This window comes from Neopsephotus bourkii, unplaced genomic scaffold, assembly GCF_033783945.1.
Source record: "Neopsephotus bourkii isolate Nb327-2 ecotype Australia unplaced genomic scaffold, CSIRO-AGI_Nbou_v1 NB_1511, whole genome shotgun sequence".
Taxonomy (NCBI): Eukaryota; Metazoa; Chordata; class Aves; order Psittaciformes; family Psittacidae; genus Neopsephotus; species Neopsephotus bourkii.
The window spans coordinates 6,080,117-6,106,119 of record NW_026901987.1 but is presented as its reverse complement, the minus strand read 5'-3'; the positions used below and the strand labels follow the sequence as shown (position 1 = coordinate 6,106,119).

Below are 26,003 nucleotides of genomic sequence, written 5' to 3'. Positions count from 1 at the left end.
GCACTTTTAGCCCTAAGTGAACAAAAGGAGGATCTGATATTCTTTCAGCTATGCATCTGAGAGTGACTCAGATGCTGGAAGCAATTTGTTTGCATTTTACATCGCGTCCCCTACACCCTGGGCTGAAATAGGGCCCGATCCTGGAAACTCTCAACTTTCTGTGGATCGCAGCATCAATCGAAGAGATGTACCATCTGCTTCAGAGTTGGGAGCTATGCAAAAGCAAAACGTGGGGTTCTCACCCGTCTCCTCGTCCTGCCCAAGCACAGATTCCCACCAAAAGCACTGGCTGAGCCTGAGAGGGAGGGACTTGGAGAGTTTTCCAAGGGAAACATAATTTTCTAAGTCTTTTAAAAGTTGAACGAGTTTCAGGTTCCCCATGCCAACAGTATAAGGAGATTTTTTCCTTAGATAAAAGTAACAACGATTCTAAAGAAAAGGGTTTGCAAAAGGGGCACGTTTGACAGAACACAGATAAAGCAGAGTAATGATATTCAGCCTTTAACATCCCTCCACTGACCCTGTGCATAAAAAAAGAAAATTGTTTTCCAAAACTCGTAGGCATGGGGAAGAACAGATTGGGTTTTGTTTGGGTTTTGACGGTTCGTTTTGCTGAGTGACAGAAGGAAACTACTTAGACGCAATATTCAATGGGACAAATACTTTAGAGCTTGACTCGAAGCTGAAGCCAGCAGGATGTGCGCCGAGCTCCCCATCATCAGAAGTGTTATGGAGAAACACAAGATCCTGCCTGCAGCGTTTCAGTGACCAACCAAACCGTAGTTTGTCAGTGACTTTATTTAGAGAAAAAAAAAATAAAATAAAACAAAATAGCATGACAAACCGGAACCAAGACCAAAATACTGTATCCACTGTACATCATTCATTAGAAAACAAACATACACCACATTTGTATTCTACCGAATAGAGAGTGTATTTCCCTCAAAATGATATAGTGCGTGCTTTTAGATTCATGCTTTTCAATATGTAATTTACATTTGTTTCTCAAATATCATCTGTTATAAATAATTGCAACTTGATCAAATGGTGCACCGGTTATATGCAAACCTCTTCAGTGCTGCAAGTGTGGCTTTTTGTAGACTTTTTTTTCCCTTTCTTTCTTTCTTTCAAGAAAGCTGCTGGTATTGCTTTATTAGGACCCGAGAGAGCACATCTGAGGTGTCAGATAAGGTGTACAGACGCCAGAGGTGCTTGTGACCAGGGTCTTATGCTGCGCCCTGCGGCTTGGATCGCAGGAACAAGTGGCGGGAGAGCACATAATAAAAAATCGCTTCCAAAAGGCACAGTTTCCTCGACACAAAGGTACAATAAAAATATATGGCCACTAAAATACGGGCGCCTATGGAGGTGCGCTGTCTGTTCGGTGGGATCCCAGGCCCGCCAGGGTTTCGCCCCCCTTACTCTCCCGGCCCAACTCCCGGCCGCCCCGCCGCCAGCGGGTGCCAGCCAGCCCGCGCTCCCCCGCGACACTGCCCCCCTTGGAACCGCCCCAGCTCGGAGTCAGCGGGAGGGGAGGGCTGCCTCTCCGGACCGGCCCGCTCCGCCCCGGTTGCATCCCGTGTCACTGCTCGCGGTTCCTGCTGCCGCTCTCCGGGTCGCTCTGGTCGTCGGTGAAGCAGACGTCCACGTCGCTCTCGTTGTCAGTCTTTTGTTCTTGTTCGGGGGCCGCGTAGCCAGAGTCACTCTTGTCCTCGGCCGCCTTGCCAAGGCTCTGCCCTGGGTGCCGGGACTTGACGTGCCGCTCCAGGTCGCGGCGCCGCACCAGCACCTTGCCGCAGTACTCGCAGCGGTAAGGCGTGTTGCCCTCGGCGTGCAGACGGATATGTTTGTTGAGGTTGCTGGGGTCCCCGAAGGGCCGTAGGCAGACCTTGCACTTGAGCGGCTTGTAGCCAGTATGAGTCCGCATGTGGATCTTCAGCCCGTACTTGCGGGAGTACAGCTTCCCGCAGTAGAGGCACAGGTGCCCGGTCTTGGGCTTCCCGCCGGCCGCCGCTGCCGCCGGCAGCGCCTCCAGCCGCCCGCGGCCCTTCTCAGCCGCCAGCTCGGAGAGCTGCTGCGTGTGCATGGCGATCTCCCGGTCGATGCTGGCCAGCGATCCCAGCTCGGCGGCGTGCAGCCCTGCCGCCGGCCCCCCGAAGTACGACACCGACTCGGGGTACTTGAGGAGGCCGCCCAGGTGCAGCTTCAGCGGGTAGTAGGGAGCGGCGCCGTAGAGCAGCTCTCCGTTGTAGACGGTGAGCGGCATCACGGGCAGCCCGCACTCCCCCGCGTAAGCCTTCAGCCCCTCGAAGGGCGGCAGCGCGAAGCGCTCCAGCGCGCCGCCGGGCAGCGGTGGGTAGCGGGCTGGCGGCAGGGCAGCTCCTGGCAGCCCCCGCTCCACCTGCCGGAAGGCCGAGGCCTCCTCCAGCGGTGAGAGCAGCGGGAAGGCGCGGAGTCCGCCGCCGCACGCTAGACCGGCCGCTGCCGCCGGGGGGGGGGCCTCGCCCGGCAGCGCCCCGCACTTGGGCGGTGCCTCGGGGGCTGCGCGTCCCGCCTTCAGCCCCCCCAGCAGCTTGGAGAAGCCGAGGGCGGCGGCGCCCCGCGCCTCCTCCCGCAGCGGCCCGGCGGGGCGGAAGGCCGAGCGCGCCCCGGGGCATAGCGCCAGCCCGTTGCCGCCCGCCGGCCCCAGCAGCGGCCCCGGCCCGCGGGCGGCCCCTACGCTCATGTCCAGAGCCCGCTCCTGCTCCTCCTTGCCCGCCGCACGCTTGGGCAGCCCCGGCTTGGCGAGCGGCGGGGAAACGACGGCGGCCTCGCGCTTGACGGGCTCCCGCGGGCCGCAGCCCGGCGGCGGGTGGGCGCGCAGCGCGGCGGCAGGCGGCTCCTTGGGCGGGAGGCCGAAGGCAGCGGGCCGGCCGTGGTCGTGGTGGAGGAAGGGGCGGCCGTGGCTCAGCGAGCAGTGGAAGTGGACGTGGGCCTTGAGGCTGTTTGGGTACTTGAAGGTCCTCCAGCAGTACCAGCAGATGTACCGCTCTTCCCCTGCGGAGGCAAGCGGAAGGGCCCGTCAGCGGCGGCCGCGCATCCCCACGCATCTCAGCGCCTAGCCGCGCATCCCCGCTTCCCCGCCGTGTCGCGGCGCGGTGCAGGCTCTGCGCGGTTAGGGCTGCGCTCCCGCGGACGGTCGCCGTGAGGCAGAGGGGAGCAGCTGCTGCCGCGAGTAGTCTGTCGGGGGGCCCATCTGTTGGCGTTTGCAAAGGAGGTAGCGTATGTCAGGGAGTCGGCTGCACCGAACAAAGGCCAATCTAATGATCGTGAGCCCCTCATTACGCGGCGAGACAATATCCGATATGTATGGGCCATATGTAATCGTTCCCTTTCAGAGGACAATGCCCTTTGTGCCCCGTCCCCTAAACACTTCGGCTACTCTAAAGCGCAACAGACCTCGGTGGCAGCGGCCCTGGTGACTCCCCGGCATGCAGAGGAGCAGGCTTCTCTTTCCTCGTCAGGGTGTCCTCCTGAGCCCCGACGGTGAAACGCTGCCTCTGCGGGCAATCTGCCTGCCTGGGTATCTTTATGTCTTTTCCTTTTGCCTCTCTTTTCTTTTTCTTTCTCCCTCTCTCACTTTCCTTTTTTTTTTTTTTTTTTTTCTTTCCTTTCCTTCCCTATCTTTCTCTCTTCCCCCCTTTCCTTTTCCCTTTCTCTTCTCTCTTTCTTTTTCCTTCTCCCTTCTCCTTCCTTCTCTCTCTTGTTATGTCTACATAATATCCATCCTTCTTCCGCCCCGTCTCTCCTCGTCACAATAACATACCACTAAGGCGTTTCGGGAGCCGTCGGGGCCCTCATGAACTGCTGCCCATTCCCACCCCGTCTCCAGCCGATCCTCACTATGTGACCAAGTGCCGCACAAGAACGAGAGGCCTCTCGGGCGTGGGACCAGCTCCTCACAATTCGAGGGATCCCTTGGGGGACGATGGGGGTGGGGTGGGGCACAAACCACGAGGAATGGGGCAGCTTCAGCCGGGGCAACGGCTGAATGGGGCTGGTCGGCAGGCATGGTGGACTCAATCAGTCCCAGGGGTCTTAATTCAGCGTTTGGGGCAGGGACGAGCCGGTGGCCTCTGATCCGGTGAAACACGAAGTCTTTGCTGTCCTCGGGAACTCGCGTGAACAGATCCGGGGCTATTGAGAGTGTCCCGTCTCCTGTGTCCTTGCTCAGCCCTTCCTCGCTTCCTGCGAATCGGATGTCTCAAGCTGCGCGGCATTACTAAGTCCATGGAAGCGGGTTTTCGCCCCGTCAAGGAGGGCTGGCGGGAGGAGGGAGCGTATCTGCCCGGCAGCAGCCGCGGGAGGGAGAACCGCGGCCCAACCCCACCGCCGTGAATAGCAAACCGGTCCGAGGATCGCTGTGGACACAAGGGCGTGCGGCCACCGACCGCTGCCGTCGTTCGCCTTTGCGAAGCGGTTTGGTTCTGGCTGCCCTCGGCAAGAGTTTGGTGGGACCGGCCGCCTCCTGAGCGCCACCGAGCCGGGCCCGGGGCTTTTCCCGGCTCAACTCTAGTCCAGCAAACATCGCTCGGGAGCGGGGGGGGAGGGGGGGGGGGTGTGAAGGGAAGAAAGAAACGAAAAATACCCCTTTCGCATCCCAGTAAAACCAAATAAATGAAGATTTGGAAAAGAAGATTTCCAAAGTTTTGTTTGTTCGGAAAAAAAAATAAATAAAAAAAAAAAGAAACAACAAAGCAAAAAAAAAAACAAAACCCCTTCTGACTTTCTTCTGCTAGGTTGGCTTTGGGATTTTGTTGGCTTTGGATTTGTTTGGGGTTTTTTTGGGGGGGGTGTTGTTTGCTTGTTTGTTGATTTTTGTCGGGTTTTGGGGGGGGGGGAGGGTGGCCGTTGTTTGGTTGGAGGTTTTTAGTAGGACTTTACGGGTTTTTTTTCCAGCATACTGCCCTTAAAAGATGAGCACTTCAGCATTTGATGCGCTTATTCTCAGCCCGTTTTAATTAGCCTGAAAATGTTGGGGCCGGAAACACGACACATCCGCAGGGTCAGTCTGCACTTAAGCCTTGCTTCGACGGGGCGGGGAGGATGCCACACGCCTGCTGCATCTCGCAGCCCCGAGATTCCTTGCCGTTTCCTCGAGCATCATCCGCCGGCAGGGGCTGCTGGGCGGGGAGAGGGGGCAAAACCCAGTCCCGTCTCCTCCTTCCTGCAGCTAAAACTTCGCCAGAGCAGGTTTTTTTAAGAAGGGGTGACGCTCCGCAGACCCGCGGCCTCACTGCCCTCGGTGGAGGGGTGGGACAGAGACGTGACGATGAGTTTCTTTTCCGGATGAAGTTTTAGTGTAAGGAGGGATTTGTGCTCTTGCGCATCTCACGAGTTGGGCAGGAGGCGAGCAGTCAGCGCCAGGTGTTTCTGCAGTCATCCCTCAGGGTCGGATCCCGATTTCCCTCCGGAGCAGCAGGCCTCGAGGGCTGGGGAGGGCTCAACATCCCCCGGATTGAGCCCCTGCTCCCCTCTCGGGGAGTCCGCCGGCTGAAGCATCTTCTGTGTTGGGCAGGAGCAACGGGGTCTCTCGTCGCCAGCTGAGCGGCCTTGGCCCGGTGTGGCCTACTGCCCGCCAGCAGATCGCAGAGCCACCGCCGCCCGGGGGAGCGGCCGGACCCCCGAGATGGGCAGCAGGGTGTGCCGGCCACCTTTTCGTTTCGTATTCTTTTCTCCCTCTCTCTGAATGTGCTGCCACCTTGTAATTTTTGTGAGCAGCAGTGCAATTCCAGCTAAGAATCAGCTCACAGCCCGGTGTCTTCCCCTTCCCGGTATCTTCGGATTTCCCTATCTGAACCCGATTTGACGCCGACTTAATTTTTTACCTCATACATCCTAATTTACAGGGATCGTCCAATACCCGTTTGGATTTGACTATATGAACCTACCGACAAGATAACCTGAAAATAGGCTCTGAAGCTCTGACCGAGGAACATGGGAGATGCAAGAGGTATTTTTAAAGACCGTGAAGCCAAATTGCTGTCTCGCACCATAACACTAGCCTTGTTTCACAGAAATCCCATTTGCCTATCAAAAGATCATTAAATTGTACCGAAGTCGGAACGACTCGAGGCACGGGGCCCTTTCCATACGCTACTGAGTTAATAGATCACCCTTCAAACATAAGCAGATGGAGTCTCAGTTTAAAGGATGGCAGGTTAAAAGTCACTGCAGCTGTGCTGGCATTAATGTTTTCTAAGGGAGCAATTTGAAGGACCCACTATTGCCTACCGCAGTTTGAGTTCCCGCCAAAGGTGATAATTAAGAGGGTCTGGTTTGATTAATTTAATTTGTTTGCTCTGAAACGAATGGCCGCATCTGTACCTTTCTCGTCGTGCGTTGGGGTGGCCGTGACAGGGATGTCAAACCACTGTGCTAGTGGGTTGGAGTACCAAACGGTGAGTTCCTCTCCCGGCTGGACATCTCGCAGCGCCCGGTAGAAAATCTGGGAAGGGGAAAAAGCAAACTTCTTCAGGAGTCTTGTGAGGGGAGGCAGGTGACGGAGAGCAGTACCAGGCCGGCCCGGAGCCGCGAGTGGGGTACCTGTCCTCCTGGCAGATCCGCAACAGCCTCCAGTGTCTGCTCTTGGGAGTTTCGGGCAGCTCGGATTAACCCTATCCACTCCAGAGCTGAGCTCCCGGCTTCATCCACTAATTCCCCTCTCACCATCCGCACCTGGAAGACAGGCGGCACCGCTGTCACTTCCACGCGAGACGAAACAGAAAACAAGCAAACAGCTTACCCGTCCCCCTGCCTCCTTGCCTGCCCGCTCTGCCGTGCCCTGCGAGCCTGCTCTCCTACACCAGGCAGGTGCCTGGGCATCGCAGCTCGGAAGCAGCGGCCAGAGCATCTCGTTTTGCCGGCCTCACATCCTCAGCCTCCTTTGGGCAGGAACTTTCCCGCATCGCAGGTGCATTGGGAATGCTGCGGACGGCTTAGGAGGGAGTGGGTGGGGGGTGCTGCTCTGCAGGAGTCAGGATAGAAGATCCCCGTCCCCAGCACTGCGAAGGGAAATGGGATTTTACCCTCAGATCCCACTGGTCCAAATGCACCTCGTTCAGTCGCAGCTGCTACAATTAGCTTAGCGCTGTATTAAATGACCAGGTAAGATGTTATTTTTTTTTTTTTTTTTGTAAGGGTTTATGCAGTCTCTGAGTCGGTGCAACACAATCGCGACACACACGACTTGTCGGAAGATGTGGAGGGGGAAAGGGGAGAAGGATTCTGCTTAGCTACAAAGTCTCTGTAGCCCCATACTTCATAATCTGCTTGCCCATACAAAGAGAAAATGAAGTGCCAGTTCCCTGAATGACCATGCAATAAAAGTCACCGGAACAAAGCGGTCTAAAGCGAGAAACCAAGGGAGCCAGATGAGAAATAAATTTGAGTGGGCTGGCAGAGCGTTTAAAAACAATTAAAGGCCATTAAAAATCCGAGCGGAACGCGTGAGCCGCGGCTCTCCGGGGTGTCGAGGAAGGGCTACCACCCGCAGTACCCTGAGGAGCCCGATGGACGGGGCGAGCACCCTTCACAGCCTCGTCTGAGTCCCGCCACTGCTCGGACACGCGCTGACCCCGGTGTTGGCAGCCGGGAGGCAATCACCCCCTCCCGCTCCGGCTGTGCGAGTGGTTTGTGGGTTCGAGGCTTTTCGAGAAGGCCGAGTGGCTCCGGGCTGCCCCGGACCCCACCACCAGCACACCCTGCCCTGGAGGACCCCCGGCCCGCTGCCCCGCTCTCCCCTGCGGCCCCAGTCAAAGGGCTCGCGGCTGGGGAGAGGGATGGAGGGACGCGGGGCACAAACCCGAGCCAGAAATGAATCCGTGTATCTGCTGCTCCCTCGAGCAAAACCCGGGGGCTGAGAAAGCCGCATTTCCCCGTCTCACCGGGGCTGGAGATCACGAAGTCAACCCTGTCGGGAAGGGGTAATGCCCGAGTGAACGGAGACCAGCGGGACGGGGGCCGAGAGGAGGGACCAGCACCCTCGGGCACCAGGCACAGGGCTGCGGCGACGTTTTCAGCACGTCTGTGTTCAAGGCGGGAGCGCGTCCGCTCCTCCAGGAGAGCCGCTTGGTCCGCTGGCCTCGTCGCGGAGGCGAGCCGGGCTAGCTGACCCCCGGCGCTGGCGTTGGGGGGAGAGGGCATGGGCGGGTTCTCCTGGCAATGCCACAAGGAGACATCTCGGGACGCTCTGGACATGCTTCCCTTTCCTTTCCTGTCTTGCTCTAAGAAGGGAAGATTGAAGGCGGGGAGGGGAGAGCTAGAAGAGCAGCCTTTTCTCCTAAGCCGGCTTCCCCCGAAAGAAGGAAAAGCAAGGTCCAGCGGTGCAGCAGAGACCGTCGGAAAATACCTTTTTTTTGGGTCCTGGCTCCCTGCGGTCTGACAGGTACTTGCCCAGTTTGAAGGAGCCCGGCACAGGGCCCAGCCGCAGCCCCGCAGGGATGCAGCTCTCGGCGCTGACGCTGCCGGCCGGGGCCCTGCTGCTTTGCATCGCTGCCTCCGGGTGCCAGCGCTCGGGAACCCCAAGTACTTAAGGGGGCCGGAGTGACAGGGGCAGGCGGGGAGGACGAGCCGCGGCGTATCCCCGCCCGCAGAGTGACGCGGCGGTGTTGTGGGCGCCGGCTTTTCAACGGGAGCAGGAGGGGTACCCCTTGGCAGGGGGATGCTCCAGGGCGCGGAGTTTGGTGAGAGAGTTTGGCTCCTCGAGCAGCTGCGGAGTCCCATCCGAGAGGGTCACATGGAGCCTTTCCCTAACCCTCCTGCATAATCAGGCGGAGTGAATGGCTGGCAAACAATGGGCCAGGCGACCTTCCCATTCCTAAAAATCCAATTTGTCAAGGGCAAAGAAAAGGCGCTGGTGAATCAAAGGTCTGGAGGGACCATTAATCCTCAGCATGGGGTATTGTCCCCGAGACAGTTACGATATTTTAAGTGACAAATCCACTGTATAATTTCTCCATAAATTTTACTTCCTTTTATTGTTCCTCGACAAACCAGTTTTGGAAAATAAGTGACTATTTTAAGTCTACTTGGCTGAGCCTTTTGAGGTTTAATATACTTCAAAGATTTTTAATTCTCTTCCCTTGGCTTTATTGTAAAGGAGATTAAACAAAGAGATGGGGAATGTTTTGAGGACTTGTTAACTTCTATTGATTCCCGGCGTGTGCCATACAGAAATTGGGCAGGTACTTGATGGGAAAACACCAGAAAATACCTACACTTTCTCTTTTTTAAAAAGAACGACCATATTACCAATTCAGTGGGTTGGTTGCAGGCCAGTAATCTGTTCAGTACAGCTTTGATCCTTAAGGAGGATGAATAGCTCAAAATATGAGCCGTCGTAGCCCCTGTAAAACACAACCCGTTGCACCTGTGAGCGCTGGGAAGCTGTGGTTGTAGTTCCAACGATGAAGAAATAGGGACAAGAGCAAATAGAGACATACAGGCAAGGGGAAACGAAGGGGCACGACCAGCTGATAACACAGACGTCTAGCAAGCAGCGTGTGGCTGCATTCCTAGTTTAATACACCCACAGGTTCCTCTCCCACAAGCAAAATCGCTTGCATCGAGGCTGCTTTCAGAGGAGGAACCTGCAAAAAGTGGCTGTAAATAAAGCCAGAAGGACGCGGTTCGAACAGAGTGTGTCTCTGTCCCTCCTCCTCGCATAAATATTTTAATTAAGATACAACGAGGTGCTAGAATTAAGTCATCTTGTAACTCAAGCTGGAAAAATCTCCCAAGATTTTTCCAGGAGGAGAAGAGGAAAGGTCTGCGGCATTTTTCTCAGGCACATGCAACAGCCCAGCTGTGCCTGTCAGACCAAAGTGTACAGTAACAAATTCAGTGTTCCATTTTCGCTTTTCTAGCTGGGTCTAGTCCCCACTAGCAGGTTTTCTCCTCTCCGTACCTCGTAACTCTCAAAAAAGGAAGATTTTTGAACCTTTCTCTTGCGGAGAAGTTGCACATGCAGATTTTATTCACTGCTTCCCCCCCTCCCCCCTGGCCCCCCCGCCGCCCCCGGCGTTTTCCTAACAGTCAGACCTAATACATTTCAAAAGAACCCCCCAAAGGCTACGCTTAGAGGCGCATCTGCCGATAGGTGCCAGGTATCCGAGGGGCTCTTCTGAAGTAATCCCGCTTTCTGCAAGATGAACCTTGGCACATCACTTCCGACATGATCCTTACTGTGTGCTTTACCCTGGATCCGCTTGCCGCCGTCACGCGTGGCACCCACCGTGAGAGCACGGGCCACGGGGATGCGCACGGGCGACGAAAGCTATTTTGAACGGGCACGCCTTACGTGTTGGCGGATGCAAAGATGCACTTCCCTCTCATTGCGCAGGGAGAGCGATGGAGTCTCAGCCCGGCAAGTTACCGCCGCTGCTGTCGTGACATGTGCCCACACCGAGCGCTGTTCGCTCCGGCCCCGCAAGGCATCGGCCTCTGGTGCCCTGAAATGTCAGCGTCAATGCTGGGACCAGCGGGGAGAGGAGGGCTGACCGCTTCCCCCGTCCCGCCCGCAGCGCTGGGCTCCTCCGGCCGGGCGACAGGTTGGGGCGTTCTCTCCGCCTGCCCCGGGGGATGCTGGCCGGCACTGGGCTGTGAATCTGGTTTTTATTAATGATACGTATTGGCAAGCACAGGAGATAAATGTCTCGCCTGCCCCCCCGTAGCATCAATGATCATCGATCGCATCTCTCCGGGGTGCAATGGCAGGGACAGTCCCGGGACAGCGGAGGCCGGGGGCGGGGGGGTAGTGGGGGGGTGGAATTGTGTCTTTTTCACTTCGGCAGGGACGGGAGAGGGGAAAGAGGGGATGCGGGGAACTGAAGATGACCCCTTTGATCAGTGGCCTGAATGGGGAAAAATGGATAAACAAGAAGTTGAGGGCAATAAATTTAAGCCATGAACATGTCCCTGTAACCTCTGGCCTGGCCACTTGAGGATGAGACCGGGATGAAATTCCGGGAACCGCAGAGGTAGAGAGAGAGAGAGGGCTTTTAAGGCGACTAAGGTACCCTACTGCTCCGCCTAGGGAGCAGCTCCCTCCCAGGCCTTAATGAGTCAAAAAGCGTGAACGACACGCGAACAATTTTATCAATAGGACCATGTAAAAGCCGACTGTGAGGAAAGTTATTTATTAATATAGCCGATTGTGGCTGGTTCCCATCCACTCAGAAAAGAAAAGCCCTTGCTCTGGAAGCATTCACACCAGTTCTCCAATTTTTATTCTGTCCTGTGGCTCAAAGTTGAAGTTCCCCAAGTGAAATAAATTGTCCACAAAAGAGGAAAGGAACCACATTTTCTTTTATTTTTCCTTCCCTAAAAAGGAAGGGTGAAACCGATCTAATGTGCCCACTGGAGCAAGATGCAGCATGAAAGGCCGGGTGTTAAAAGTAAAAGCAGCCTTTGGAGCAAATGGGATGGAAAATTAAATGAAATTAAATAGCTTGAACGACCGTATTGTCCCTTATTAAAAAGACACATTAATTACATGGTTTCAGCTTTATTCAAAGACAATGTTTAGACTCAATCAAAACATTCCACTATCGCTCTTTATAGACTTAAACCGGGCTACTAGAGGCACCATTAAAGCGAGATCACTTTTGCCCAGAGATGCTATGAAAGTTATTTTCCTCAGCGGCCCTTATTTATGCCCACCGCTGAACTGCCGGTGCCCCTGACTAACACTTTGGCACACTGTTCTCCCTGATTTAACAGGTTGCCCCGTAATGAGGCATGAATGTTAAGAAACAACAGTCATCCAAAGAAGCACAGTTGCAGAGAGCAATGTCCCACCAGGGAGCTCCATTCAAACCATCAAGCCGCTCCGGCACAGAGAAGGTTCAACACCACATTCAGACCAGCATGAATGCCTGTATACAGGGCCCGACTCATTATGCCGCCGAGCACCGCAGCGGAGGCTCCAACAAAATGCTGCAAGTTCATTCAGCAGGCCGGGCTCTGCTGGGCGGCCCCGCCGTCGGCTCCCGGAGAGACCTCGTTCCCAAATGGCTTGGCCCCGACGGGGCGGCCCGGCCCCGGGCTGCGAGACTGAGCAGGGCAGGGCGGGGAGCCGGCCCCGGGGCTCTACCGCCATGGCCCCGCTACAAAGGGGTGGGAATGCAAGGGACTGGGCGGAGGGCAGGGGCCGTCTTGTGAGACCCTGAAATTCGGAAATCACCTTTAAACTGAAGAGACCAATGAGGTCTGAACGTCTTTTTTTTTTTTTCCTTTCTTTAAAAAGAAAAAAAATCTCCTCTCCTTTTTCCTTGCCTTCCCTCTTTCCCTGCCTTCCCCTCTCACTCGCAATTGCTGTACACCTCTTCCTCCACTTCGCTCACCTTCTCTCTTTCAGCCACTCTCCATCCAACCTCCTTCCCTTTTCTACCCTTTCTTCCTTTCTGTCCCTTCCCACAGTAACAATTCCTCCCCTGCACTCAGCAGCAGCAGCGGCGGCACAGGCAGCGGCAGGAGCAGCAGGGGCAACAGCCGCCTCCCGCCGCGGCGCTGCCGGTGCCGGTGCCCGGTACTGCGGTCGGGCGGGGCCGATCGGCGGCTGCTGCCCGGGCCGAGCCGGGTCGGGCCGGCGGCCCCCAACCAGCTGTGCGGTGCAGACGAGATGCGGGTGGGATATTAAAGCAGCTTTTGAATAGTAATTCAGGTTCTATGGGAACCCGGACAGATGACAGGAGCCCGATTTGGTAGTCGTATTGTTAATCGCGAGCGTCACCCCAGATCGGATTCAAACACGTTCTGTGCTCGTTAAAAATTCCAGTGTAGGGGCTGAGATTTTTTTCTCTCTTTCTCTCTTTTAGCCCAGCTTCAATTGGAGGTGAAACTTGCCGCATAAAGTATTCAAAGTCTGTCTAAAGTTGCCTTTTAACCGGATTCTCCCCCTCCCGCAGCCCCCAGCGTATCTCTTGGTTCTTTCGGTTGACATGGTGCAAATAAAAGTCAGTAAACTTGTTGCTGAATTGCAATGTTTCGGTGTACCTTATAAATTCATACCTTTTCTCCCTCGACCGCCTCAGAATGAGCCCCTGCCTCAATTCGATTTTCCTTGCTGTTGGGCACATTTAGGAGAGAGTCTATTTGTGAAGTTCATTTCTAGGCAAATGTATTCAAGAGCTGATTGGGATGAATAGGACCGTGTGTCAGCCGCCCCTAATTGGGATTAAAGCACTTCGGACCATATGCAGAGAGTGACAGAAATTCTCAGGTTTCATTGTGCTCAGACTTCCACCCGCCTGGACACTCCCCCTGGAAAGGGGGGATTTAGAAAGATTTCAAGGAGAAACTGAGGAAATAAAGGAGAGGCAGAAAATGACCGGGCTAATGTCCTTCGGCGGGGCTGCCAGCGTGGCATCTGCCGGGGGCAACGACGGGCACTGGTGGGACGCGGCGGGCCGGCGGGGTTGGGGCTACGGGCAGCCAGGAGCGACCCGGCGCAGGCTTTCACTTCAAGGGGATGAAAGGGAAAGGAAGGGCAAGGAAAAGAAGGGAAGGGAAGGGAAGGGAAGGGAAGGGAAGGGAGAGGAAGGGAAAGGAAAAGAAAAGAAGGGAAGGGAGAGGAAGGGAAAGGAAAAGAAGGAAAGGGAGAGGAAGGGAAGGAATACAAGCTTTCTCAGCCCCAAGGTAGTAAGCTTGTATTTTGGCTTAGAAACACTGGGGACTGCATGGGATGGGAATGAAAAAACCCACGAGGAAACCTCTCCCGGTGTTTCTAGCCTAAGGAACAAGATCCCACAGGAGAAGGGAGGCAGGAAGGAAGAGAAAGGGAGATGTGAGACACAGGCAGACACCGCTCCCTGCCCAGCCTAGTACTGGTACCGGGTAAATGCGGGGTTTGGAAATGTGGCCCTGCTGTGTCAGGAGCAGGGCGAGAGCTGCGCTCCGTAAGCCGGGAGTGCCTGATCTAGGGGAAGATGCCCACGGCTAGCGGGTTGGACTAAATGATCTTTAAAGGTCCCTTCCAACCCAAACCACCCCGAGCCTATGGGCGGTTTTGTAACCCAAAGCTGCTCAACGTGAGTACACATCCACCGCGCTGCCTGCCCATCTGTCCACCCGCATGCCCGCGGTGCACGAATGGCCGTGCCGGGTGGAGGTCTCTGTTCCTGAGGGCCCTGCACTTGTGGAGCCACAGGGAGAGGCGACATGCAGAGCCAAGGCCTGGCCTTCACGCTGTGACTAATCCGGGTGTGGGGTCGTCTGCATGTGGCTGCCCAAAACGCAGTGAGGAAAACATTATTTAGGTTAATGTTTTTTTAAGCTCTGTGGTCGCTTATCAAAACCACGACATTTAATCCCCTCAGCAAGACGGAGGAGAGCCGGCACCGCTACCAGGGTCTTTGTTTGCAGAGGCTACTTTGTCACAGAGAGGTGACCAAGACCTGGTGTCTCTCTTCTGCTCTCGTCCTCTATACGCTCCTCTGCAAAGTACCCGTGGCCCCGACGGGGCGGATGTGTGCCGGAGTCCCCGGCAAGCCCGTGTGACGCTGGGGTGATAGGAACACAGCTTTCCTCGACGACAGTGAGCTGGGTGTCCCCTTTGTACTGTCTGTGGGCAGATCTGTAGCGGTGGGAAAGGTCCTGCCCGCACCCCATTGTTAGCTAATAACGCTGTTCACTTCTGCGCGCACCTTCCCATGTGTCGTGGCTCTGCCTGGGTGGGGAGAGAAGATGGGTCTGACCTCAGCCCCGAGTCTCGGACACGCTGCTCCATTCCCAGCACTGAACAGGGCTCAGGATGTGACATGCGGAGTCCGGCTGGCCTGGAAAGAAGAAGCGTGACTCTTTGCAGCGTTATGTCAATGAACATCTGAAATCTGTTCCCCGGGGTGGGTTTGCCCCTGCAAGTGGAAGGTCTGGTTTAGAGGAGGCTGACAGGGCTAACCGAAGCCCCCCGCGTTTCCTCCCGCACCCCAAGGCAAAGAGCGGGCAGGAGTGGCTGCGGGAGGAGCGATGGTGCGGCACGGTGGTGCGTGGCGAGGTGCGGGGATCGGGGCACAGTCAGGGCCACCGCTGAGCCCGGGAGAAGTCTCTGACATCAGCCCCAGCTTTCCGGGATGGGGGAACGGGTTTGCAACCCCAGCCGGGGCGACCCGTATCTGTTCCTACCCCTCTCTACCCCCCCCCCCCCCCCCGATCCAAATCTCTGCCCCCGGGACAGCCCTAGGAGAAAAGCTCGGCCCCATCGGAGAGCCCCCGAAAGTGATGCCCGGGAGGTCCTGCCGTCTGGAGGTGGCTCCTCGGGTTAGAGGCAGAGCTGCAGTCTACAGCTACAGCATCCATAGGTTTCACCCGTGTATTCACAGGCGCCTAGGGAGCAGGAGGGATGAGGGCTTGCTTGTGTGTCTGTGCATATGCACCCGGAGATGTCTGTGTGTATACGCACGCACACAAATATATTTAGAAGTCGGTATGCTGGAGTCACTGTAATTCCTTTTTCCCGTGGGTTTCGTGACAGGAGCGCAGGGGCGAAGGCCCTTCCTCTCCTTTCTGGCTGCCTTTGAGAGACAGGACTTATGGAGAAGCATACAGAACCATAGGTTACCAAACATAGAGAGGACCGATGCGCTGGAAAGCATCTGTAAAGATCTGTACGGCTCTGAGGAACCGAGCTGTTCCTGTGCTCCAGACAGTACAAGGGTAAAGAAGCAGAAGGTACTGCCATCCCTTCTTGTTTTCCAGCATCACAAATATCCCTGGGAATCCAATTCATGAAGCTGTATTCTTTCTGAGTCGGGCTTTGTAAAGACAGTGGTTGTACCATTTAAATCACACGGTCCTTTCACCTCTAGGCAGGCAACTAGCAATGACTTTATTTCAGCCTGAGCTTTAACCGTTTGGGTGCTTTAAATACAGTGGGAGTCCCCTTATCCGAGCATTTCCACAGACTGTCTATATCCGTCCTGACAGCTTGATAGAGCCGAGCCCGACCCTGAATCTCTTCCAGGGATGAAATTGTGCAGCGACAGAGGAAGCCAAAGCACGCAGACAGAGCACACATACCTCAGATCACCCCCACTACCACATCGCTTCTCCTCTTCCTTCCTCCTCCTCAGAGCACCCCACCACCCTGCTCAGGTCTGCTATAGGCGAAAACTAATTCTTTATACACAGAGTAAATTTGTTGCGTTTTCCACAGGAGCTTACAGGGGAGCTCATCTCTTAAAATCCGCACTGTTTATTACAGGAGGGTTACAGCTGCAAAATGAGGCAAACAATTTCTGTAAATCCTCTCCCCGAGGGGCAGCGTTATAGTACAGCGATGTGGCTGGAGCTTATGGAAGGGTGCTTCCTGTCGAGGGGTGCTTCAGATGGAGGGAGGGGTGCTTCAGATGGCTCATAGGAGGAGGCCAAAGACCTCGGAAGAAGTAGGTGCCACCGATACTGGGATGGGAGTGAAGGCTGGGGCATGGCGGAAGAAAGGCAGGGACCCACTCCCTCTGCTTTGGGTTCAGGAGTCGGCAGGTGAAAAGGACTGAGATTTCCCCTGTTGGGATCCCACTGAATCCATCACTTGATGTGAAGGAGAGGCAGGGAAATAAATCATTGGCACGGAAGAGATAAAAGGATAAAAAACATGGTAGCTGCTGGAAGGAGCAGCCCACTGTTCCTGCAGTGGCACCAGAGAGTAGGGCAGAGCTTGCTGCCTGGCTGGTAATGCTGTAAGTGGAGAGAGAGAGATGGGCTTTGCCAGCAAATGGGAGAAAGGGCTGTAAGAGAGCTGACTTCCTAATGAGCGACTATAATGCTGTAAAGGGTTTCAGCATTTCATGCTTTTCAAGATACGACTATCAGCAAGAAGGGGAAAAAAAAAATTTAGCAAAAATGGAGCCATCAGAAATTGTTCGTTACACTCCGGTAAACATCCCCTCATGGTGAAATCGTTGGTGGGGGCAGCAGGCAGGGCAAGAAAACGCAGCTTCTTCTAGTATGTGCAGCTTTCTAATTAATGAACCTGACAAACTGAAAGGTCTTCTCTGGTTCCTGTGGTTTGGCTTGTTTTATTTCTTTTTTTTTTTTCCTTTTTTTCTATGCATATCAGAAACAAGAAAGTATTTAGGTATTTAAAGAATAGAAATGTTTAAATTTTTCTAAATTTAGTATTTAAAGAAAGGTTTAGATATGCAGAATAACGGAGGATAAACCCACGTTATCTAGGACTTCTCTAAAGTATGCCACGAAGTACAGCCCTTTTCCTTTTCTATTTCGGCATTGCATATTTTGATGCTGAAATATGCATAATTTTTGACAGCTTCGGAGTTACAAAACCAAAGGAACTTGTAGGTGTCATCTGTCGGAAATAATTTTTCGTTTACAGCCTGTAGATTTAACGTTGTTCTTTCTATTCTTTGTTTGTGCTATTAAAATAAAATCTAAATAAAATTATTCATCCTTTTTGTCCGATCGCCTGTGGACTGCTGCCCTCAGCTCCCACGGTGCCATCATCTTTCAGTCTAAATATTCAAATATACGTTTTACAAGAAGACAGATTAACCTCAAAGTTTCTGTCTCTGTGTCTCTCACACGTAAAAATAAGGGTACACCTGGGGCACACACATACAGAAGGGTTAGCTCTTCCAAAACTAGGAAGGAAAATCCTATTTATCTTTGAATTTTTCCAGCACGGCATGGTATTGGGCAGGGACGTCTTTTTAATAAACTGAGCTCCTTAATTTTTTTGTAGAACAAACCCTTCTTAAAATCGGATTTGAGTTAAGCTGAGCTCAAAATATCAGGGCCAAGCGAGCCCCTGTTTTTGAGTCACTGGTTTTAAAACTAAATTTTGATGCCTACAGTACAGGCATTTCTGCCTTGGGAAGGTGACTTACTACCGTTGTGTTTACACATAATGTGTTCCGAGGTCTTTGAAGAAAAAAATCGAGTGTGCACATTCAGCTACCGCTTAGGAGAGGTTTTCAACAGCCCCCGGGGCTTCAGGGCTCATCCCCAGGTACAGAAACTGCTCTCAGATGGTTGCGGGTTTGGACCCTCCACCACAAACATAACCCTTTACGGAGGAATATTTGATTCCCATTCACCCCTTATGAGCCTTTCAGACAGCTTTTTCTCTGGAATTTGAGACCCAGGCCAGTCCCCGAGATGCCCACATCCCTCTGTACTGGTCTGGTCCAAGATGCCAGCACCCTTTCTCCTCCCCATCCTGGTTTGCGGGCTGAGGGCTGCTGCACTGCCCGCCCCGTGGGAAGACCCCACAACTTTGGGCAGTTTTTAAGAAAGGGCAGCCCCGTCCTACAGCAGGGCGTCTCTTTTCCACCAGTGCTTTACCTTGGGGAGGGGGAAGAAGATTAAAAAAAAGAAAAAAGAAAAAAAAAGAAATAAAGAAATAAATAAAAAAAAACACACAAAAAAAAGAAAAATAAGTAAAAATAAAAAAAAAAAACAAAGAAAAAGGAGAAAGGAAAAATATAAAAAAGAAAATGAAAAATAGAATAAGAAATAAAGGGGGAGGGGAAAGAAATAAAGAAAAAAGTAAAAGAAAAAAAAAAGAACGAAAAGGAAAAAAACCCCAAACCTATTTGTTTTTTTTAATTCCGAGAGAGCAAAAGTACGCCTGTCCCCCGGGATGATTCCCCAGGAGGGGAAATACTCGGATATTCGTCACAGCGCACCTGAGGCTGTCACCCGGCCCCTTGTGCCCGTGGTAACAGCGAGCCTGGCTCTCCCAGTCCCTCAGTCCCGGCCAATACCCGCCTCCCGGCGCTCCGCCCGCAACCTGTCCGCGGGAGAAGCTGGCCCGCAGGCTTGCGCGGAGCGGCTGGGGACTGCTGTCAGGCACCCCGGTCCCGCTGCCCAACCGGCCCTGCCCAGGGGCTGGTTGTGTCGGAGGCGATTGAAACCCGGGGCGAGAAGACGGTAGTTTCTCAAACTCCCTTAGGGAGCTGGCAAAGCTGGGTAGAAAAGATGTGCATACAGATGTGCGTATGCATGAAACCTGTCCGGGGGAATATAGATACGGAAATACACAATAAGGCAGTGATTTATTTTCTCTCCTCGGTTATATAGTTTTTGCCTCGCTTAGCTAGTTTCGGACACAAACACCTCCTCAGCTTACGGGTTGGGGAGAAACAGTTTGCTGCCAGATAGAGCGAGGCAGCAAAACCTCCCGTCGGAAAAGCCTCTCAAGCGTGATCCGCCAAAGATGCAACTAATTAACCCGCTTCTCCGTTTTCCGCTCATTTTTTCTCCGGTAGTATCAGGGCTTGCGGAGAAGCGGGGTTTCTCCTCGGGCCAGGAGCATCAACCTCCCGGCTTGCTTCAAGGTTACCCGGTACCTTCGTGAAGCAGAGCAGAACCCCCGGCTCCCGAGGTTCCACGCTACCGAGTCAAACAAGAAAATACGTGTTCCTCATTTTATTTGAGCTAGGAAAAGCAGCACAACAGGTTTGCACACGCGGGCGGCTCGGGCTAGAAGCGGAAGAGCTCCTCTCCCGGGGGGCAAACGCAGATCTCTGAATGAAAACCTGGGGGGGGGGGATAGCAAGAAAGGAAGAAGCCCCGGGCAGGTGGGGAAAGCCCTCCTGCAAGCCTGGGGTGGTACCGAGACACCCCCGTGGTGCTGCGGGGGTCTGCAAGCCGGGTCCGTTTTACTGCAGCATTCTTTCCGTTGTTTCGGAAGGGCCAAGAGCTCAGTGCAAACCCCGACACCCTCGGGACAGACTCGCTTTCTCCAGAAGGCGTTTAGGGTGCGGAGGGGTTCCCCGAGGCACCCGGAGGTAAGGGGCAGGCAGCCCTGTGCTGGGAAGCAGCCTTGGTCAGCCTCCTAACTTCTCAGGACTCCTTTCACCGCCCACAACGGCTTAATGTTTGTTTAACTGAAGGTTTGAGGGAGGTAGACTCCCTGCGAGGTGCAGGCTACCTTAGAGACCTCCGATCTCCTCCTCCTTGTGCCCAGAGCAGCCACCCCGCCCTTTGCAGCACCAACACAGAGGAAGGAGAAGCCGGGACCCTGCTCAGCGCTGGGCTGTGGAGAGGGAAAGGGGGTAATCCCCAAATACCTTTTCGGGGGCCTGCATTTCATCCTGTGAACATGGTCTTTCCAGAAAGGAAAGCCCTCCCTCATGTGCCACTTGCCAAAGAAGCGCCACCCGATGTCTGAGCTGCAGGTTGGTCTACATGGCTTGAAGGATACTTTAATCCCCATCTCAGTCTGAGTATGCTGCTCAGGATCCAGCCTTACCCCGGGCCACCCCCTGAAAAGGCACGGAACCCCTGAGCCTTGGGGAAGGAGGATGCACCAACAACTGACCAGACAAGAAAATATAATAAAAAAATTAATACAACACAACACTGATTTGATACTATCCTGCATATGTTCCTGTTGTTTTACTGAGAGGAGGTGCGGTTAAATGCCAGAGTGCCTGCGACCCAGAAAGGAAACCCTCTGAGATAGCATCCTACTGTGTGGGAATGCTGGCGATTTTTAGAATTGTGCAGGTTGGTAGGAGGTGGCTGAGAGCATCTTTCTGGACCAGCTACCTTCACCAAGGAGTTCTCACAACAGAGCTGATGCTTTTAATAACACCTCATTCTCTTCTCATTTATCCTCATATCATAAACTCGACTCTCATTATTTGAAAGTCGTTCCCTTATCTAATGAAATTACCCTGAATATCTTCTACATAGAATATTAAATGGTTGCCTTTGCAAGAGTCTTTTGTTTGTGCATTGGGGGAGGGTGCTTCAAATAAAAAATTCTCCAGTATAAATCCTTTACCCCTGAAATTGTCACTCAAAAACAACAGGATCCTTATGTTCAGATATGTGCATGACTGAGCAGCTGAATTTTTATTTCATATGTACAAACATTATTTGTGGATACTCCCTACTGGTTTGACATGCAGTCACATCCAGAGTCACCACTCCTCCAATCCACCTCCCTCGTTGCAAAATATAGCCTAAAAGACCACCATTATTGGGAAAAATATCAGACAACTGTCACATTACCTAACATAGTGAAATCATAACAAAGGCTTCCATTAGAAGTGACATAACATAAGCTGGAAGGGGTTTTCAATTCCACTCAGATTTCTTTTCCCTGTTCCTTCCCTGAAACGTCTCACATTCTTGGCATGTTTTGTGAAAGCTTGATTAAAGTCAGGAAATCTGGTTTTGTACCACTCATTCATTTCCTGAGGGGATATTAAACAGAAGAGGGCAAACAGGAATGCCTATTGTCAGGTCTGTGAGAAGATATGTACTGTTTTCAGTTATTAGATGAATATGTAAACACGCAAAAAACCTGAGAGTATTAGCAGAGACTCATTTTTTGTGTGCAGCTAAGGGAAGGGGCTAAAGGAAATATTGTATTTGAAACAGTGGTGGAGGACTCATGAGGAGGAATACGCATCACCCTTCCATAATTTTAAATGCTATTTATGACATGCAGATTGGAAGAAGCATTTATTTTGTAAGAAAAAAAGAATCTATCAAACTATCCTGTGTAAGTTTATATGTAGCGATGCACTACTAGGTATATTCAATATGTTTGTGACAGGTTTTATCAGGGGGCGTAGTGGGGGAAGAGATCAGTGAGAGCTGACAGATAATTTCATCTCACAAATACAACAAAGTATAATTTTACCTGCAGGTTCTTGGCTGCGATTTTTTCATCCCATATCTGGATGTCCCTCAGAGCAGCAGCCAGGTCCAACGCTGAGCAGGAGACATCGGCACACACAGCAGCACTGCACATCTGCTTCGTGAAATCTTTGTTTGCCTGTTTTGACAAAAGCACACAGAGAGGACATGGTAAATAAAGCAATCCTCAGCACTGCTTCTGGAAAAGAAAGATGTAAAGCAATGTCAAAGGGAAAAAGCTCTGCCAGTCTGCCCCCCGCCATGCCCTTGCCCAGGAAACCACCTTCCAGCTGGGCCTTCAGGGAGATGGAGCCACAGCAGTACCCACATTCTCCAAGAAACATGGGAAAATGCACATGGTCCCACAGCTCCACACCATTCGCAGGAATTCTAACCTGGCAATGGGCATCCCCAGCATGCTGCAGTCAAGACGAGACTTTGCCCTTTTGCTCAAGGGATGCTGCTGGGCTGGAAGGACCCCTCAAAGCACTGGGATCCTCCTGGGTGCTGTGGCACAGGAAGGATCTCCAGGATGTCCCTTTGTAGGCTGAGCAGGGCAATGTATATCCCAGAGGCTTTTTCTTCTCTGTGTGTGTGTGGGGCAGGGAGTGTTTCTTCCTCCATAACTCTGGTACTAGTGTGATCTGCTGCAGTGCTGTGAAATTGGTTCATGCAACGCTAGGCCTGTCCTGTTGGGAAAAGAATAGTCTGGGAGCAGGGCTGGCAAGACCCTCTGATGCCAAGTCCTCCTATTCCAGTATCATTAGACAGCCCCTACGTTGCAAGGTGCAGGGCAAGCAGAGCTGTCCCTGTGCCCAGTGTGCAGTGGAGCAGTGGTATTTACCATAGTCCTGTCAAGTCTCCTGCTCGGTCCCTACTAGTTATTTCATGCCACAATGTAACACAGCATCTCAGAATTGTTTTGGTTGGAAAACACCTCTAAGATCATTGAGTCCAACCATTAACCCATCACTGCCAAGTCCACCACTAAACCATGTCACTAAGCTACACATCTACACATCTTTTAAATACCTCTAGGGATGGTGAGTCCAGAAGCCTCTTCCAAGGCTTGACAACCCTTTTGGTGAAGATATTTTTCCAAATATCCAGTCTAAACCTTCTGATGCAACCTGAAGCCACTTCCTCTTGTTCTATCACTTGCTACCTGGGAGAAGAGACCAATCCCACCTAACTACAACCTCCTTTCAGGTAGCTGTAGTCTCTCTTGAGCTTGTGTGAGAGCATGGACATTGAGCTTGTCTCAAACACCACTTACATTCCATAGTGAGAGTCAGAGACAGGAAACTGAGCTTATTTCAGGCATCATTTGTATTTGACCATGGGAGGCCTTGAGCTTAAAGAAGCAAATAACAAGGATGTTGGCTCTCCATACTGAGTAGATAGGACTGTTCAGATCCCTTTATTCAAAGCTGATGAGCCTCTACAGGAATGTGAAAAATGCTTAACCTAAAGGACAACTCAAGTGGAGGGAGTCAAATAGCTGACACCACCATATGAGGGACACTGTATGTGTTCACTAATCTACACCCATCATTATCATATTAACACCTCTCCATGCTTTGTATGCAAATGATGGATAACACCTCAAAGAACATGAACATAAAAGGGCAGGTCTCCGGTCAGAGGGAGAGCTCCCTCTGATGATATCGATGATACCCTGGGTGAAGAGGATCAATGAGACATCACTGGATCCATGGGTAGTAATACTTTTCTTCCCTCTCTTCTCCTCTTTCGTCTCTTTAAGTACGTAGAAAGTTCCTATGTTAAATTTTGCTGAATGAAGCCATTTCCCTGCTTATCGGTGATGTTGGGGTTGGCTGCCTTACAGGATATTTACTTCTGGCTCTGTGGACAGCCCCTTAGTTCAGACTGATGAAGCTGAGAGAGACATTTGAAGTGATGGATAGCAATGGAGGGAGTTTGCCCACTGTGAGGGGAACCTTTAGGAAGCAAGCAGGCTGCTTTTTGCACAATATGATGTTTTCAGATGGGTGAGGCATACTTAAATTCCAGAACAAATAGGTTTTGTCAGACCATGCAAAAAATAGTCCTCATATGCTTACAGGTCTTGATATCCATTAGCACCAAGTACAACCTTCCCAGCAGGATATACCAGGAGTTATTTCACCTTGCCAAGGTTATACCCTGTGTGAGTGCTTCTTGCTACCACCATGATTGCTGACAGGAATTCTGCTGACTTGTGTGGGTGCAGGAGTGGGTCTGAGGCCCAGCCTGAGTTCATGGTGGAATGGGAAGGCCACGAGGGTTCCAGCTTTCCATAGCTGCTGCCAGCTGTTGCCTGTCAATCTGTCTTCCTGTCTTGTGTCCAGGCAGCCTTCCTTTTCCTGCCCACATTCAGCCCTGAAAACTGGGCTTGCGGGAGGGATGTGCATACACTCATCTGGGTGAGACCACACATGTATGTCTCTGGGTGTGAAAGGAAATAACCCCCCCCAGTCTTGGTTATGCCACAGTATGGTCCTCGTTAGGGGTAAACAGCTCAGCCTGTTGATTTTGCAGTAGAAGGTGTGGAAATGGGAAAAATACCCAGTGGACTGACTTACTCAATCCACTAATTTCATATACGGTGCATGCAGAGGACAGGGGAGAGGAATGGATGAGTGTAACTTCTGGCTCCAGTACGCGTAGGTCAAGCTTGCCTTCAAGATCCCAAGAGTTTCACTTTTTTAATATTCTTGGTTAATTAGCAAATTAACGGTTAATTAATCCAATTTAACGGTTGGACGTGATGATCTTAAGGATCTTTTCCAACCTAGTTGATTCTCTGATTGATTCTAAACTAGGAAACTATTCTGGAAAGCTGAGGCAATAAAGTGCAAAACAGCGATTTAGAGAGAAGCTTTAATGCAAACACGCTTGGGTGAAATATTACATCTCATGAAACAAAGACGTCCCTTTTACTGCATCCATGCTGGCACACCACACACCAGCACCACGTGCCAGGGTTTCAAGGACACCTATAGCCATCCCTGTCCACCCCCTGGGGCTCACCTTACCCTTTCCATGGCCCAGGACCCCATCTCAGCTCCCCAAGGCTGTCAGACACTGCTACATGCTGCCAAACTGCATTAATGAGCCCTCTCCCCAAATACGGAGTGGTGTTTAGTCAGCATGTGATAGCAGTGTGGATACTTGGCCTCTAATCACATCAGTCCCAGCAACCTTGCTCAGGGTCCCTTGGTGGCTGAGCACTCCCAGCTCTGCCAAATACCAGGCAGACCTGCTGACCTGGGGGGTGATGGATAGTGTTCAGCAGGACTCCTTCAGACTTTTAAAACATATCCTTATTTACTGATCTTGCTGCAAAGCTGGGGTGTACTTCCCCTAGCAACAGTTCTGCATGAAGAAATGAAGGCACCATGCATCTCCTCCTCCTTCCATGCTCATCCTGCTGGGAGCACTGCATCCTGGCGGCAGCGCAGGTACCAGACCCACGGCTCCTTCCCTGACGCACTCTTCCTGGCAATACATGTATCTCAGATCCCATCAGAAGTTTACAGCTGTGTTCTGTGTGCTGCCACAAAGAAGAGCATGAAAAGAAAGTTGCAAAGGGTTCAGGCCTGGGTTCTTCCTGTTAGATGTTAAATAAAATTACCTCCAGAGACTATCTCCATAGAAAATTCCAGCATGGAGCAAGCTGAGCCCTGGAACCTTGGGGATGGGTAAGACCAATTTAAGTGAGGTAGATACAGTGGAAGACAAGTAAGCGGCCTTGTCTGCAGTCCCAATTGGGACCTTGGTGGGAGTGAACTGGTACTGAATTTAGACTGTAGTGGTTTTCCACTGGAAGAGGGCAGTTTGAGACTGGACATAAGAAAGCAGTTCTTCACTATGAGGGTGGTGAGACACTGGCACAGGTTGCCCAAAGAAGCTGTGGTTGCCCCATCCCTGGCAGTGGTCAAGGCCAGGTCAGACGAGGCTTTGAGCAACCTGGTGTAGTGGAAGGTGTCCCAGCCCGTGGCAGGGGGTTGGAACAGGATGGTCCCTAAACGGCTCGAGGCTGTATGCAGCGGGCATGGCGCGGGAAAGCCCTGGCAGGACGCGCGGCAGTCCGGTGTGTGCTCCGTTTGACAACCCCCCTGTACATTTTGACAACCCCCCTGTACATTTTGACAACCCCCTTGTACACAATAGGCCACATCAGTTTCACCGTGTGTGCGTGGTGCCCTCGCTCCCACTACCGCAGCAGGCGGCTGCGCTCCGGGGGCCCGACTGCCTCAGCGGGGCCTGCCGGGGCGGCGGAACCCGCGCGCAGGGGAACGGTTCCCTGTGCCGCGTGTTGCCGGCCGGCGGCGGCGGGCGCGGGGCGG

At 52.7% G+C, this 26,003-nt stretch overlaps 1 protein-coding gene across 1 annotated transcript; it reads right to left on the bottom strand.

Moving 5' to 3' along the window:
• Window positions 1-1,331: 1,331 nt before the first annotated feature.
• PRDM13 (PR/SET domain 13) lies at window positions 1,332-8,967 on the bottom strand. Its single transcript, XM_061369731.1, has 4 exons — window positions 8,390-8,967; window positions 6,586-6,717; window positions 6,367-6,487; window positions 1,332-3,036 (listed from the first exon to the last, which is right to left on the bottom strand). Exons 1-4 carry the CDS (start codon window positions 8,528-8,530, stop codon window positions 1,583-1,585), a joined length of 1,848 nt encoding a protein of 615 aa, XP_061225715.1. The 5' UTR covers window positions 8,531-8,967; the 3' UTR covers window positions 1,332-1,582.
• Window positions 8,968-26,003: the final 17,036 nt, after the last annotated feature.

Excerpts from the sequence above, each read along its gene's own strand:
- PRDM13 (XM_061369731.1), bottom strand. The coding sequence starts at position 8,530 with ATGCAAAGCAGCAGGGCCCCGGCCGGCAGCGTCAGCGCCGAGAGCTGC. Across the intron at positions 6,488-6,585 it reads CGGATCTGCCAGGAGGACAG|ATTTTCTACCGGGCGCTGCG; the intron begins GTACCCCACTCG and ends TCCCCTTCCCAG. Across the intron at positions 3,037-6,366 it reads CCCAACGCACGACGAGAAAG|GGGAAGAGCGGTACATCTGC; the intron begins GTACAGATGCGG and ends TTGCCTCCGCAG.